Source organism: Bos taurus, chromosome 19, assembly GCF_002263795.3.
Source record: "Bos taurus isolate L1 Dominette 01449 registration number 42190680 breed Hereford chromosome 19, ARS-UCD2.0, whole genome shotgun sequence".
Taxonomy (NCBI): Eukaryota; Metazoa; Chordata; class Mammalia; order Artiodactyla; family Bovidae; genus Bos; species Bos taurus.
This window is the reverse complement of record NC_037346.1, coordinates 35,009,956-35,025,108: the sequence shown is the minus strand read 5'-3', so window position 1 is coordinate 35,025,108 and position 15,153 is coordinate 35,009,956. Positions and strand designations below refer to the sequence as shown.

Sequence of the window (15,153 nt, the reverse complement as noted above, 5' to 3'; positions counted from 1 at the left end):
AACCAGCAGGGAGGTCCAGTATTTCATTTTTTTTTATGATTATAAGTAGTACTTTTAGAAAATACTTGTTTTGCTGTGCTGAGTCTTCGTTGCACCACGTGGGATCTTCGATCTTCGTTGCAGCATGGTAGCTCTTGGTGCGGCAAGTGGGATCTAGTTCCCTGACCAGGGATCGAACCTGGGCCCCCTGCATTGGGAGCTCAGAATCTTAGCCACTGGACCACCAGGGAGGTCCTAGTATTTTAACCCTTTTCTCCTTCCAGGATTCTGGCGACACAGATGTTAGGTCTTTTGTTACAGTCCCACAGGTCCCTAAGACTCTGTTCTCTTATTTTTCAGTCTGTTTTCTCTGTGTTGTCTGTGCAATTTCTGTTCTTTTGTTTTCCAGCTCACTGGTTCATTCCATTGTTCCCATCTTTCTGCTTTTTGATCCCATCCATTGAGCTTTTGATTTAGTTATTGTATTTTACAGTTTCAGAATTTTCACCTGGCTCTTAGAGCTTCTATTTCTTTGCTCAGGCTCTCTGTGTTTTCATTTATTCCAAGCATGTTCATAATTTCTTGTTGAACCATGTAGCATGGTTGCTTTAAACCTCCATTAGATAATTCTGACACGCCTGACGCCCTGGTGTTGGCATCGACCTTCCTGGTTCTTGGTATCATGGTGATTTTTCAACCTGGACAGTTTTGTGTCACGCCAGGTGACTTTGGGCTGTGTTTGACCTTTCTCTTTCAGTCGGGTTTTTCTAGCACTGCCCAGCAGGGGAAGCAGGGCTGCTGCCTCCTGCCTCCTCAGTGGGCTCCGTGGACACTTGAGGCAGGAGGTGCGTGGTTGCTGCCGTAGGGGGCGGGGTGCAGCCCCTCAGGTGTCCTCCTCGGATAGCAGGGAGAGGGAGGGGACCTTTACTGCTGGGGGAGCAGGGCAGTCCCAGGCCCCTGCCTGTTGTCCCAATACCTCACCCTACTGAGTAGGAAGTCTCTGGAAGTCTGGCCTCTGCTGGGGGAGGGTAGGAGTGTGGTGGTGTCTCTTCTGTCCGACTGGGGTAGGCTGGTTACTCTGGAAGAGTTCTCTGTTTTTCCAAGTTGTCCCTTCCCTGGTTCTTCGACTAGGGAGAGCCTTTCCTGAGGCTTTTTCTGTCTGTGCCTGTTGGGGCTTCCGTGTGGCCTCTCCTCCAGACCCTGATCTGGGACAGTGAGGCCGGAAGAAACCCAGGCTGCACACTCCCGGTGGTGCCTCGGCTCCTGAGCGCCCAGCCCCTCTGCAGCCTCCTCTCCCGCTTTTCAAGTCTCCTTAGGTTTGTCTAACATACAGTATCCAGGCTTTTATTTGTGCTTAGTGGGTGGCATAGGGACGTTACATTCACCCCATCTTGAAGCAGAAATGTCAAGTGAGCATTTTCGAAAGGGCTTTGGGCTGAGGAGGATGCCACAGCCACCAGCAAGCAGCCTCTTCCCAGAGGTCAGCGGAAGTGCAGCCTCTGGTTTATTGGTGTGTGAGGCGGGGCTGAGTTTAATGGAAGGGAGAGAGGCCCAGCGGGTGGTCCCAAATGGTGACTTTTGCACAGGGACTGGACCAGTGGGCTTCCTCCCTGTGGCCTGCTTGAAACAGAACTCCCAAAGTCCCATCCTTTGGGCCCTCAGTATCAAGAAGTTACCTGCTTCTCCTGTCCTCCTGCCCCTTAAAGTAAACCCCAGTCACCCAGGCAGAAAACAGCAACAAAACTACAGGCCACTAGGAGTTTCTAGAGCCCACTTCCTGTGCCAGCTGCCTTTGGGGTCACCAGAGTCTGTATGTCAGGTCACTGGGGGCTCCCAGGGGAGGTAGGCAAGAACAGGAGGGATACTGCCCTACAAAGCTCTGGCTTGTGGCTTGTAAACCTCTCCTGTGGGGACAGAGGCTGTGCGGGGCGCTTCTGGACTCGCCGGCACGGCCAGGCCAGCTGTTGCCATTTTTAGACCCTCTGAGAAACATTGAGGGCGGCAGCTGCAGGCTGGGGCACCCTTCTTGTGGACCGAGGGCAGGTGGGCATGTCTAGCTTGAGGTTCCCTGAGGAGCAGGAGGCTCAGAGCGCGTCCCCGGGTGCGGCTCTGCAGGCTTGTGGAAGGGGTTCCGGGTCTGGAGGCCTCACTGAGAGGCGCTGACGACTTGAGGGCGGGCGGCAGCTGAAGCAGCCCTGCTGGTGGACGGGCTCCTGCCTCTGCCTTCGCTTCAGCCGTGCCCATGATCGCCAGTGCTCCCCTCCCCAACCGCTGCCTCCTCACAGGCCATTTGTTCCCGGTTCGCTTGCTGTGGACTGTGAACCCATGGAGGGGGAGCAGTTTCTTATTTATTTCTGCTTCCCCACTGCCTGACGTAGGCCTTGGTAAATGATTTTTTTTTTTAATAGCTTTATTGAGATGAAACTCACATACCATATATAGTTGACTTATTTAAACTGTGCAGTTCAGTGATTTAATGTATTCCCAGAGATGTGCAGCTATTATCACAGTCAGTTTGAGAATGCTGTCATCCTCCCAAAAGGAACCCTGTTAGCTGTAGCCGTCACCCCCGACAGCCCGTCTGTCCCCTCTGTCCTGGGCAGCCCCGGCTGCCCTTTGTCAGTAGGGTTTGCCTTGGTAAACGCTCCTGCATAACACTGCCCACTTACTGGGCTGCTGGAGCCCTTGTCTCTTGCCTCATGCCCTCCTCTGGCCCAGCCTTCCCACCTTTCAGGACGCCCTACTCACCCGGGTGGGGTCTGCTTTGGGGTGATTCGTATAAGGAAGTCACACCAGATGAGGTGGTGCTGGTAGGCTCGCCGAGGAGATGTTCGTTGAGTGAATAATGATGCTGCTTGCAGGCCAGGTTCTGAGGGCCCTGGCCAAGCCCATGTCTCTCACTGCCCCTTTGAGGAGAGGACAGGTAGGTGTAGCTGACAATGTGGTCACCCCAAAGCCCTGGAGCCAGAAAAGGGGAGGGTGGTATGTGATGGAAGCCATACAGAAACTGAGGAGACATGGCCTTGGGCTCTAACCTCCTGATGTCACAGGCCAGAGACCTGCACCCATGGCCATGGTGGGGAGTCACCTGGCTGGGGTACAAGGGGTCAGCCCCCAGCACCAACCCGTCTGTCCTGTGTGTGCATCTCCCAGTGGGGCAGAGAGGCCGAGTGTGCTTGTCTGCCTAGGGGACGGCTGGGTGCCTCTGGTGCTTGCTGAGAAAACAGACCTCTGTTCTCTTTGCTTCTGCTTTCCCAGGCAGTATTTCATCCCACATACTCCACAGTCCTTCTGGGCCATGTCCCGCTAACTCCTGGTTCCCTGCCAGCACCCACTTACATGTTTCATCAAAGCCCGTCTTGCTTCCTTCCTTCAGCCTACTCCATACCCCATGCCCGAAACCCCTCTTTCTGTTCACAGGGAGAAGCCAGTGCTTTCCCTGGGTTTCAGGGCCCTGCAGGAGCCTAGACATGCTCACCCCCACGCTCTGTGACCTCTGGCAATTGACCTCCCCTCTGCGAGTCACAGATTCTACAGCTTTTCAAAATGAGTTGATGTGACAAGGCCTCCCAATATGGAAATGTTGAGTAAAGCGCATGCTAAGAGGACCCTAGGGTAGTCTGTGTGTAGACAGCAGGCGGAAGGTTTGGGTTTTGATTTGTTTTGCTGTTTGTGCCTCAGCTGCCGGTTCTCAGGTCTGGTGTGGCCACACAGGGAGGTGGAGTCTGGTGTCTTCATCCTTTAACCCCTGTTGAACGCCTACTGCCGGGGTCTCGGGGGAGGGGGCACTCTTTGGATGTAAGAAATACAAAACTAGCCATCATTTATTAAGGCTTTTTAGGCCAGACTCTGTACTCAGGTTGTTTTTTCCCCTCTCTTATACAATTTTTCAGATAATTGACATACCATAAAATTAAATTCAGTCTTTTAAAGCATTTGTTGTTCAGTCCCTAAGTCGTGTCCAACTCTTTCGTGATCCCCCGGACTGCAGCTGCCAGGCTCCTCTGTCCATGGGGTTCTCCAGGCAAGAATAGGGAGTGGGTTGCCGTTTCCTTCTCTAAAGGACCTTCCCAGACCAGGAATCAAACCTGGATCTCCTGCATTGACAGAGTTCTCCTGTCAAGAATTCTTGACAGGAGAATTCTCTGTCAATTCATTGATAGGGCCATCAGGGAAGCCCTTTTAAAGCATACAATTTAGTAATTTTTAGCATAATCACCAGTTCATGCAAATAACTCCACTGTCTAATTCCAGAGCATTTTCATCACCCCCAAAGAAACCCCACACCTGTTATCAGCCTCTCCCCATTTCCTGCTCCCTCGACATCCTGGTAGCCACTCACCTGCCTCCTCTTTCTGTGATTTCCTTATTCTGGTCCTTTCATGTAAGTGGAATCATGTAATTTGCGGTCATTTGTGTCGGTCTTCTTGACTTAGCATAAGGTCTTTAAGGTTCAGCTGTGTCGCAGCGAGCGTGTCAGCACTTCATGCCTTTGTATCGCTGGATGCCGTTTCAGTGAATGGATGGGCCACATTTTCCATCTGCTGATGGACACTGGGGTTGTCTCTGCTCTTTGGCAATTGTGAATGGTGCTGCTGTGAACATTCACATCCAGGTTTTTATTTGAGCACTTGCTCCCAGTTTTCTTGGGTTTGTGTACACCTAGGAGTGGGATTCTGGGCCATAGGGATTTTAAGTGTAACCTTAAAGACTGTTCCCAGCGGCCTTGCCATTTTCTTCCTGTGCTGGGCTGTGTTTCACCAGTCCTCACGTGAGATTCATGAGGTGCAGATGCACCTGTTGTCATACTTACTTTCGCATGTGAAGATGAAACTGGAAAGGTTTTCAGCAAGGTCATGCAGCTGGCGAGTTGGCAGTTCTCTGGCCATGCTCGTGGCGATGGCTGAAGCAGTGTCTCTGCTCCCAGGCTTTGTGCCCTCAGGACGAGGGCCTTTGGCCGTGCTGGTCACAGGCTCTCCCTGGTGCCGGGAGCTCACGTGGTGATGAAGAATGTGACCCTGGTGGCTTGATCAGGAACTTGCGGGGCAGTGTCTACCCCTAGGAGCCTTGTGTTCTCCATTTGTCTGGACTCCTGCTGGGTTTCATGCTCCTGTCTCCATAGCGGGCGCTCCCGGCCTGCTGGAGTCTCTTGCTCCCCAGTGCGTGTCCTGCTGGGAGTGGGTGCATGTGTGGAGGGCCTGGAGCAGAGGTGGATTCTCTTCCAGGGGACACTTGTCAGCTTGGCATCAGCTTGCCCGTCGAACCTGTCCAAGGTCACTGATGACCGGCCCTCCTTCTCTCCTCTAGGCAAAGCCCATTTATGGTGGCTGGCTGCTCCTGGCTCCAGACGGGACGGACTTCGACAACCCAGTGCACCGGTCTCGGGTAAGGACTTCAGAGTGAATTCTTGGGGGAGGACTCACCAGAGAGGGTGTTCCGAGGCAGATGGACTATGGGAGGAGGGAAGTGAGCTGTGGGTCCTAGGATGGTAGGATCCACAGGAAACCCTTACTCAGTGAGCTTGCAGAGCCCACAGGAACAGCCTCAGTTACACATAGTTGTACCTCGCCTTTCATTCAAAAGAATGCTACCTGTTCTGTGAGTCAGCTCTAGAAACAGTTAAATGGAAAAGGTCAGAGGGCAGTTCAGCACATGTTTGCGTTGTGCTCTTTAGGTTCCCTGTTGCTTCAGTGCTGGGGTCCTGCTCCTGCAGCCCATCTCTTCTCCTCCTTTCCTCCCCAGCTGGGGGCTCAGCAGATGAACACAAGTGAAGGGAGGTGGCCTCCAGGGCCCACTTGGCTTCTGTCCCATCTCTGCTGGGCACCCAGCCCCTGGGGGCCGGGTTCTGCTGAACACAGGCTGCTGCTCAAGCAGGTGAGAGAGGAGCAGGGAGATGTCAGACCAGCAGCAGCCCAGTCAGTGCTTATTCCTCTGTCAGAGGTCCCCTTGGATTTGGCTCCAGTTAGAGTTGGCTTTCCTCTTCCACGTATCCTCCTCCGGGAACTGCTGCCCACCCCTGCCATCCCCTGATTCCGGAGGGCTTCTTCCCCCCCTGGGTCTCTGTTGCCCCAGCCTGAGTGTCACACTCTGGGATGGGGCCGTGGTACCCGTAGAACATGCCTTGTATCTGGGGTCTTCAGGCTTCCTCTGGAATGGGTTTTAATTTTAAAAACAACTCACAGGAGCCTTCGGAGAAGGCAATGGCACCCTACTCCAGCACTCTTGCCTGGAAAATCCATGGATGGAGGAGCCTGGTAGGCTGCAGTCCATGGGGTCGCTAAGAGTCGGACACAACTGAGCAACTTCACTTTCACTTTTCACTTTCACGCATTGGAGAAGGAAATGGCAATCCACTCCAGTATTCTTGCCTGGAGAATCCCAGGGACAGGGGAGCCTGGTGGGCTGCCGTCTATCGGGTCGCACAGAGTCTGACACGACTGAAGCGACTTAGCAGCAGCAGCAGCACAGGAGCCTTGGGAATATTTCTCGGGAAGGGCCCAGGTGGCCCAGCCTTCTGCAGGCCCTCTTGCAAGGCCACATGAGTGCCCTGTGCCTGCCACCTGGGTGTGAAGACCACGGGGGCTACTCTGTTCAGTGGCTGCAGTAACTGGGGGGCAGCTCTTTCTCCTATTTTGTATTTAGGTCACTAAATGGCAATAGAATTGCCATTTCCAGCTTCTGATGGGAAAATCATTATTATAAATGATATAATTCTGGTGCAAACTAAAGAGCCATGATATTTTAGTTCATTCTTTTTTTTTTTAGTTCATTCTTGTGGCCTTATTGCCAGTAGAAGTATGAATTTTGCTGGACTTGTTGAAGATAGATTATGGGTCTTCATGACGAGCTCTGAGATCTGGGGCCCAACAGTCTCATGTTCTAGACACGCCCCCTGCCCCCACACATTCAAAGGGAGGGCCTTTCTATCCCCATGTCAGTGCCATTGGGCTTCCATCAGCCCCGGTGGCCTGGCCTTTGGGTAGAGGGCAGGGAGAGGCCCCTTTTTCTGGTCAGTCCCTCCCTGGATATCAGAACCATTCCCACTGGTTGCCCCTCCTCAGTTTTGATTTTTGTTACTTCTCTCCTCCTCAGTGAATCTTGGAGCCTGGCTCACTTTCCCCTTTCTTACACTCCCTGTGGCTCACTGGAACAACCCTTTTATATCACTTTTCCAGATGTTCCCAGAAGTGGGGAATCAGTGCCTAGCAATTCACAGGTTATCCCATAATCAGGTCAGGTAATTCAACAAATTATGAACGCACACGTATTGTAATAAGCTCTGTGCTTGGTACATGAGGAATAGAGAAAGTTGATCCGGGCATGGCTCCTGCTCAGGAGAGCTCGCAGATTGAAACAGACCAGGCAGCTTTTTCAGCCTCAGTAACTGGAGACATGCTGGGTTTGGGCCTCTTGCTGGCCCAGTCCTGACTGACGAGGCCCTGCTCTTCCACCCCGGGGCCCCGGAAGTGGAAGCTGTGCTGCCCGCAGGCCTCAGCGGCAGGCCTGTCACTGAGGTGACAGCCTCAGGTGCAGGGGCTCCGCGTGAGGAGGCAGCCAGAACCCTCCCAACTCCTCTGTGTTTTGTTGCAGAAATGGCAGCGCCGGTTCTTCATCCTCTACGAGCACGGCCTCTTGCGCTACGCCCTGGACGAGATGGTAAGTGAGCTCTCCCGTCCCACTCTGCCCCAGCCTTTGCCAGGCCTCTTCAGCTCTGTGCTCTCACTGCGGCTTCTGCTCCGAAGCCTGGAGTTTTGAAGCACGTGTGGCAGCTAGTTGCAGTGGCCCTTAACAGCCCTGACCTTTGCTTTGAGGTACCTTCTATGGCCATGGGTGAGAGTCAGTGGTGAGGGAGGAGGTCCTTTCTGTTTAGGGAGAAGGAGCCCCTCAGTAAGAAGTGGAGGGGCTGCAGGGCAGGTGGGTGGGGTGGCCCTGCGTGGGCCTGTGCCCGCCGGGCTCTGCAGACCCCCCTACCCTGGCCCAGGGCTCCTCTCAGGTCTGTGGCTGTAATTGGTATCGCTTATCCGATTCATTGTTCAGAGGCCTCCTGGCTACGGGGTTGGTGTTCCTGTCGCTAAATTGGGTGTACAGGCCCCGTCCTGTCCTGCCATCTGCCTAGTTTGCTTCCTGGGCTGGAGGGATATTTACCAACCTGGTGCAATATTCTGGCTTTTCTTTTCCACTCATTTTGTCTCCTGGCCTTTTCTCTAAAGGAGATGGTCTGTCCTGACTAATCTGAAGTATGACTGAATTCCAAAACTGAGTACCTTTTCCTGTCCATTGGAACGTGTGAGTGTGTGTGCGCTCAGCGTTTTTAATTGGGACGGTTCGGGAACGTCCACTCACACATGTAGCACGGTGGACCCCACCCTTTCAGAGTGCATCTGCTTGCTGCAGGGGTGTGAGCAGAGGACGCCGCAGTCCGGTGGACACGTGGATTTCTGGTGGTTGTCACCACGGGTGCATTAGCAGGTCATCAATGCTGTTTCCACGTGGGGGGTCCTCATCATTGTGATGCCACGTGGTCACCGTTTTGTTTACAGGACACGTTAACGGGTCTGATATCTAAGGATGCAGTTGATAGGTATGGCACTTTGTTCTGTGTCGACTAGTGCCTCGTTTCCTTCTAAAAGAGAATTTTCTTTTTCTTCTTTCTTTCTGATGAAGATGTTTGTCAACAAGGATGGGCTGCAGGGGCTTTGCTGTGGCCCCATCTGTGTCCAGAGCAGCAGGAGGTACTGGGGTGGTGGCACTGTGGGGGTTGGGGTAGAGTAGAATTTGCTGGTGGCAGGAGCAGGCGAGTAGATTCACCTGGACACACACGTCCTTTGGTGACTGCACTGCCTCGTGTGTTCTCCCAACCTGGCCATCACCCCCGCAGGCACCCTGAGATGGGAGCTGGGCCCGATGCATGGGGGTTTACTGTGTCCTCCTTGTGCCTGGCTAACTGCTCTGAAGTCCTGCGAAGACTGACCATGGGGAAGGGGCCTCGGAGTTCGCTGGATGACTTCCAGGCAGGACTGCACCATGAACCATCCTGAAAAACAGTTCCTGGACTTGGCTTGGAGACTGATGATTTTGATCAAGAAATCTTTCTTTAGGTCCATCTGGGGTTTGGTACAGGCTGTGGTCTCTTCAGCTCAGCTGCACAGCATGAGGGCGGCCGCTGGGTAGACACGCAGCGCACACTGGTCTGAGAGCTGGTCCTGCATGGCCCCACGTGCCGTCTACACTTGCTGCCGCCTGCCCGTCCTGAGATGCTTGGGCAGAGGTGGGGCGTGCTGCACTCAAGAAGAAGGAAACCCTGGAAAAGCAGGGCTGTGGAGAAGGTGGTGCGTGCCAAGTGGAGGAGTTGGCCCTGCTCGTGGGTGAAGGGATTGGCTGGTGCTGCTCTCAGTGCAGGCGTACGGCCCCTCCAGGGGTAAAGGAGCGTCATTTCTCCGTGTGCCAGGGAGCGGTAGCCGTTGTGTTGAAGCACCTGTAAAGTGACATGTTTCCTTGTTGCCTTAGGAAAGCCCCCATGGTGGATGTTCTGAGAAAGCCTCCGGAGGCTGGCATTGTGGGGCTTGCAGGGCTGGAACGGTCTCTCCAACCCTGTGGTCTGTGTCAGGCCCTTTCTTCACAGCTGACTCCTGCCTCCACCTGGAGTGGGTGGCCACGGCGCCAAAGTTGCTGTGCGAGGCCTCCAGGGCCGCACGGCAGAGCTGCCGTCCTGAGGCTCAGCGGCGCCAGGTCGCACAGGCGCTGCTAGACCTCATGGAGGCCACGTGCCGCCAGACAGTGTGCAGTGCCCAGGACGGCCCTACAACCAGTGCCAGCCCAGAGACCCTGTGTGGCCTGGTCAGTGGCTGGCTTATGTCTTTTTAAGAGATTTAAGCATGTTTGACTTGCTGTCATCTCTGTTCTTACAAGGTTCAGAAGGACTTCCCATGAGATTTCCTGGGAGTGGGGGAGGTGGTGGGGCGGGGTAGCCTGCTGGCTGGGATGCTGTGTGCCAGTGGAGTAGTCCTGGGCTTGTTCTTGCTGTGGGGGGGTGGGGGGCGGTTTCTGTGGGGTGTCCTGCACATCAGGCAGCTGCAGGGCCAGCAGAGCTGCTCGTGTGGCTCACAGCCAGGGAGCACACGGGCACCTCTTCTCACGGCTGCTCAGGGCAGTCAGACCTCATCCCCACCCCGGCCCGTGTAACAGCCATCTGGTTGTTGGTCTCCAAGAGCAGCAGCTCCACATCCAAGCACTAGCTAGGCCTCCAGGATGAGAGGAGCAGGGCCCTGGCGAGAGCAGCAGCTCTGAGCCACCCCCAGCCACTACTCATGTGCCACCGTTTCAGAGTTTAGTGTTGCCCCATCCCTTTCCAACTAATCTACTGCATGTAATAAATTGTAGCATTTTATGGCTAGGCCCTTAACACTTAGTCACAGTTTGTTTCAAATTGTTATTTGGGCTTCTACATTTACAGGATTACTGTTTGTTTTCATTTGCTTAAGTGTGGTCTAACAAACTGGCTTTTTTCCCTGTGTCCCTAGGCCCCCGATAGTTCTTGGTCCCCCTCTCTGCACTGTCTGACCTGGGGTCTGGGAAGCACAGGTCCTGTCAAAATTGTTGAGTTGAAATCATCAACTTTTTAAGTGCTTTGCTACAGGACTTCTGTTAAGCACGGGGAGGAGGTGGGATCTGGGTACTCCTGGGGGAAGGATTAGGTGTGTACTGCCTTGAAGCTCTTAGTGGCTCCTCGGCAGAGAGAGAACACACTCCAGAGGGCTCAGAGCACAGGTGGGGACTCCGAGTGAGAGGGGACTTTGGTCCCTGGAGGGCTGCTTGGAGACACCTTTCTGTGTGGGGTCTCCTGCTGGGTCTGGGGCCTCAGGCTAGTTTGACTCCAGAGGTGACTGTTGCCTTTCTCTTCCAGGCAGCTCTGAGATGGGACTAACCTTCGGGATCACTTTTCCTTTTTTGGGAAATTTCTTTCTTGATACACCCACATACCCTGTAACTGGTGGGTGTGGAGGAGAGGCAAATTGCCCAAAAAAGGAAAAAAAATTTCCCAAACGCAAGCAGAGGTGAGGTGGGCTCAGGGCAGTCTCACGGACAAGTGGGAGCCTCAGCAGTTGGGCTGGGCCTCTGGTTCTTATGGAGAGGACAGAGGGAAGAGTCTGGAAGCCCAGCCGGCTCCCCCTCTCCTCTGCCTTTGTTTCTGCCCCTATGCTCTGCTGTTTCTGCGTCTCTGCCCTTGAGCGGTGGTGCTGGGGTCACTAGAAGGCTTTCCTGGGGGAGCTCCCCATCCAGAGGGGAAGCAGCCCCCAGTCTCAGGTGAGGTTGCTGGGCAGTGAGACTCGGGGCGAGGGGAGCCTGTGGCCAATGGGCTCTGGGAGCCTGTCTCTTGATTTCATTTTCTCTTCCTTTTCCTCCTGGAAGCCAGGCAAAAACATTTGTTGTTGTTGTTTGCTTTTAAACTATGGTAAAATATATGCAACAAAACGTACCACTTTAACAACTACAGTTGGGCAGCATTAAGCACACTCACACTGGTGTGTACCCACCACCACCACCCCTCCACCCCTCTCTGGAGCTCTTCCCATCTTCCTGGGCCAAAGCTCTGTCCCCATTAAACCCTTACCACACACCCTTCTACTTCCTGTGCCTTTGGATTTGAGGACTCCAGGGACCTCCTGTAAGTGGGGTCATGGTACTTGTCCTTGTGTGTCTGGCTTGTTTCACTTAGCATATGTCCTCAAGGTTCATTCATGTCGGAGCACATGATAGAATCTTCTTATCTGGAAGGTCTGATGCAGTTAACTCTGCTCTGAAGCGAACTGGCCGTGGGTCTCTCCTCTGTGATACCTGTGGAGAGGCTGTGCCCACGCTTCCCCGGCAGGTGTGTGGAGTCCTCCCACTGTGTGCCCTGAGATTCCTGGAAAGGCAGCCCAGACCACAGCTATGCTGAGCTGCCTTCACGGGGGCCGTGCTGCTGGCTCCTCAGTGTGTGTCACACCCCAGTCGTGTAGTGGGGAGAGCTCTGGCAGCCCTCATGTGTCTTGCTGGAGGGCAGCTGTGGGCTCATCAGTCCCCTGGGCAAGGCGCTCCAGCCAGAAGAGTCACCTCAGGGTCTGTGCTCACGGGCGAGGCGGTGGCTTGGTCTGAGCACTCCTCAGAGGAACTGAGAGCTGCTGGGCTGTGGTTCTGCCTCCTTTACAGTTTTCTTCCTTAGGATAGTCCTGGAGGATGCTTGATCCCGGGACCTTTGCCTACTGGGTTTTCCATGCGTTTGGGCCCCAGGGCAGAATGGGGAGGGACTCAGCTTGGCCCGCTGCCCGTGGGGACGCTCCCCTGCAGCCCAGTCTCCATCACACCCCTGCATCAGAGCCTCCAGATTGCAGGGCCCAGGGACCACAGTTTCAGTAGCCACCCCTGCGACATGAAGAGGCACAGGCACCAGAGCAGCCCTGCTCTAAGTGCTGGCCCTCCCTCCCACACCTCCCCCGCTCCTGGAGCTTTCCCAGGCAGACTGATTATTCTGATTCACTGGCAGCCATGGTGGCCATCATGTCCACAGCCATGGTAGGAGGCCATGTGGCCACAGGAAGGCCCCTTTCATGGTGAAGCACACAATTCGTTGGGACCCATGTGAATACAAAGCTGAACCACAGTGCACACCTTCTTCAGGGCAGTGGGTGGATTGTGGAGTCAGAGAAGCTTTCTGGAAGGAGTGGGGGCCTTGGCCACCACCCTCCTGGTCACAGGGGTTGCCGGGGTGCCATGTGCTCAGCCTGGTGCTCTGTCTGTGGCTGCTCTTCAGGCACCTCCTCTATTGTGATGTTCGCTCCAGTTACTGCTTGACAGGTACTGCCCTTCCTTTCAAAGAAGAAACCGAAGTCCCAAGAGATGGTGGCATCACTCAACTTGCGGGTGTCAGAACTGGGAGTTTGCGAGCTGGTGAGATGCCTTCTGGGAGAAGGACGGGTCCTTTCCCCGGTGGCCCCACCCCCCTGCCCGCCACTGCTGCTGCTGTGTCTAGTGGTGGGCCGCTCGGCCACACCTGGCCACTGCGTGTGGTGTGGGGAGGGGAGCTGGGTGCAGGCTGGCTGGGCTCTTGGCCTCTGGCCCACCCTCGGGTTTGTCTGTGGCCACAGATGGGAGCTCTGTTGGTTTTCCGTGAGCCTTCCAGCTCCTTGAACTAGACTCACTTCAGGCTTGCAGTCGGGTGTGTGAATGTACCTTCAGAGGTGTGTGGAAATTGCAGTAAAGAGTTCACCCTGTGCCTCCAAGAGGCAGAGAAGCTTTCTGTGACCCCCGTCTGATGCCTTATGAATCAGTCTCACGTCTTTAGATTTATTTGTAAACCTTTCATGCATTTGGCCTGGCTTTGACCTCTGTACTTTTCCACTTGGGTTCAGCTTCCACGGCACGGAGGCAGACGTACTGTGTCAGGGCCGGGGGCCCGAGGGGTGCAGGGAGAGGGCACTGGTGTGGAGTCTGTACCTGGAGGGTTTCCTCCAGTGCCCCCTCTCTGAGGAAGTGGCCGGTTTGCCCTCCACATGACCTCAGAGGCTGTTGGACCCACAGTGACCCCTAACTGTTTTCCTTCCCTCCTCTGCTCAGGTGTCCCTCCTCAGTCCTGTGGTTGCTGTGGTAAAAATGGCAGTTCGAAAAGTAGCTTTAAACTTGGAAGTGTTTTCATCCTTATGTCAGCCTGTGAACAAGATGGGGGCTGTGAAAGAGCAGGGGCTGCCCTAGCCCTATGGGTGCTCCACGTCCCGCAGGGCTCTCTGGGTGCTGTCACAGGCAGGCTGGTGACCTCTGTCTTCTCCATGGAATTCTGCACAGAAACGTAACGGGAGCTTTAAACTGACGCAGTCTGGTGCTACTTCCGTTGAAGCTGTGCATGATCCCACTCTTCCTTCACCACCCACCACCCCAGCAGCCCTGGCTGGACTGGGCAGACCTCCCCAGACAAAATCACCCTGGTGCCTCAAGGCCAAGCCCGCAGGCTGCATGAGCAAGCCTGTACCACCTCTTCCGTGTCCGCCAGTTAATTATTTTTCCAAAATAATGAACTTAAAAAACATTTGCCAAAGTCTGAGTGCTTTACCAGTGTGAACAGCCACCTTCCCTCCCCCTCACTGCCCCCTGCCCCCCCGCCCCCCCCCGCCCAATTCTGTGAGCTCTGAGGCCTCTGCAGGGGCTGGGTGAAGGGGAGAGCAGCCGGGCGGCGGGGAGGGTCTGCTGCAGGACAGCTCAGCAGGAGTGCTCGGGAGCCAGGCCCCAGCCAGATGTCAAGAAGGTGACTCCAGGCTTGAGGCATTGCACCCCTGCCTGCTTTCATTTTTAGACTTGAGGGCTGCAGCTGAATTCCTTGTCCTGTCTTTACTTAATCATGTACTACACGTCATTTTCACCTCTCTGGGAGGGATGTTGTCACAGTTAATTCCTTAATGACTCTTAAGTATAAGTGCATTGGGGTTGAAATATAATCTGTAAAGGGCTCTGCCTCTGGGCTTTCTGCGGGCTGCCTTGCCCTGGAGCATCCTTGGGTCAATTTCAGGTTACTTGGAAATATTACGGTGGGTGACAGGAAAGGGCATGATGAACCCAGCTGGGACTGGGAACTCCTCCCAACCGAGCCCTGTTGTCCAAAGATCAGGGGTCAGCGGTGGCACTCAGAAGTGTCACGCACCTTCCTTCCTTAAGTATGACTCCCTGGGACGCAGAAGGCTGCACCCATTAGAGTGAAGCATTCTTTGGTACAGGTGTTCCCTGGAGACTGGTGGCCAGACTGTAGGCCCTTCTCACGGAGTGGAGGAAGTAGCCTGGGACACAGGCTTGTTAAGATGTCTGAGCCTGGTGTCTACTGGAAAGTACAGCATTCTGCCTCTGGTAGCTTTTTGTTGTCATTTACCACTCTACCTGCTGGCCTGGGTGACATTTCTTAGTGTGGAACAGCTAGGGGGTGGAGGCCACCAGTGGTTACTTATGGGGCTGTTTGGAATGAAGAACAGAGCAGACTCCTGGGAGTTACAGCAGAGGGGTTTCAAGAGTGACCAGGTCCAGAAGTCCGTTTGTGGTTGGGGAAATCCACCAGTAGGTATGGGGTTACCTGGTCCTGAAGGGAAGGGCTTGCTGCTTCCATGGGGCATGAATCTGGGGCAGGATGGATGCTCTGTGCTGCCAGTGCCTCAGAGA

At 54.5% G+C, this 15,153-nt stretch overlaps 1 protein-coding gene across 13 annotated transcripts in view; it reads left to right on the top strand.

Annotated features, from left to right (window-relative positions):
• MPRIP (myosin phosphatase Rho interacting protein) overlaps positions 1–15,153 on the top strand; it is a 92,889-nt gene that overhangs the window by 17,442 nt on the left and 60,294 nt on the right. For all 13 annotated transcript variants that reach the window (XR_009491540.1, XR_009491539.1, XM_024980263.1 and 10 more), the window contains exons 2-3: positions 5,287–5,364; positions 7,570–7,635. Coding sequence is in view for 11 of the 13 variants with exons in the window: in XM_024980263.1 (XP_024836031.1) it covers positions 5,287–5,364; positions 7,570–7,635 (144 nt within the window). In the remaining 2 variants the exon portion in view is untranslated. The remainder of the gene's footprint in view (positions 1–5,286; positions 5,365–7,569; positions 7,636–15,153) is intronic.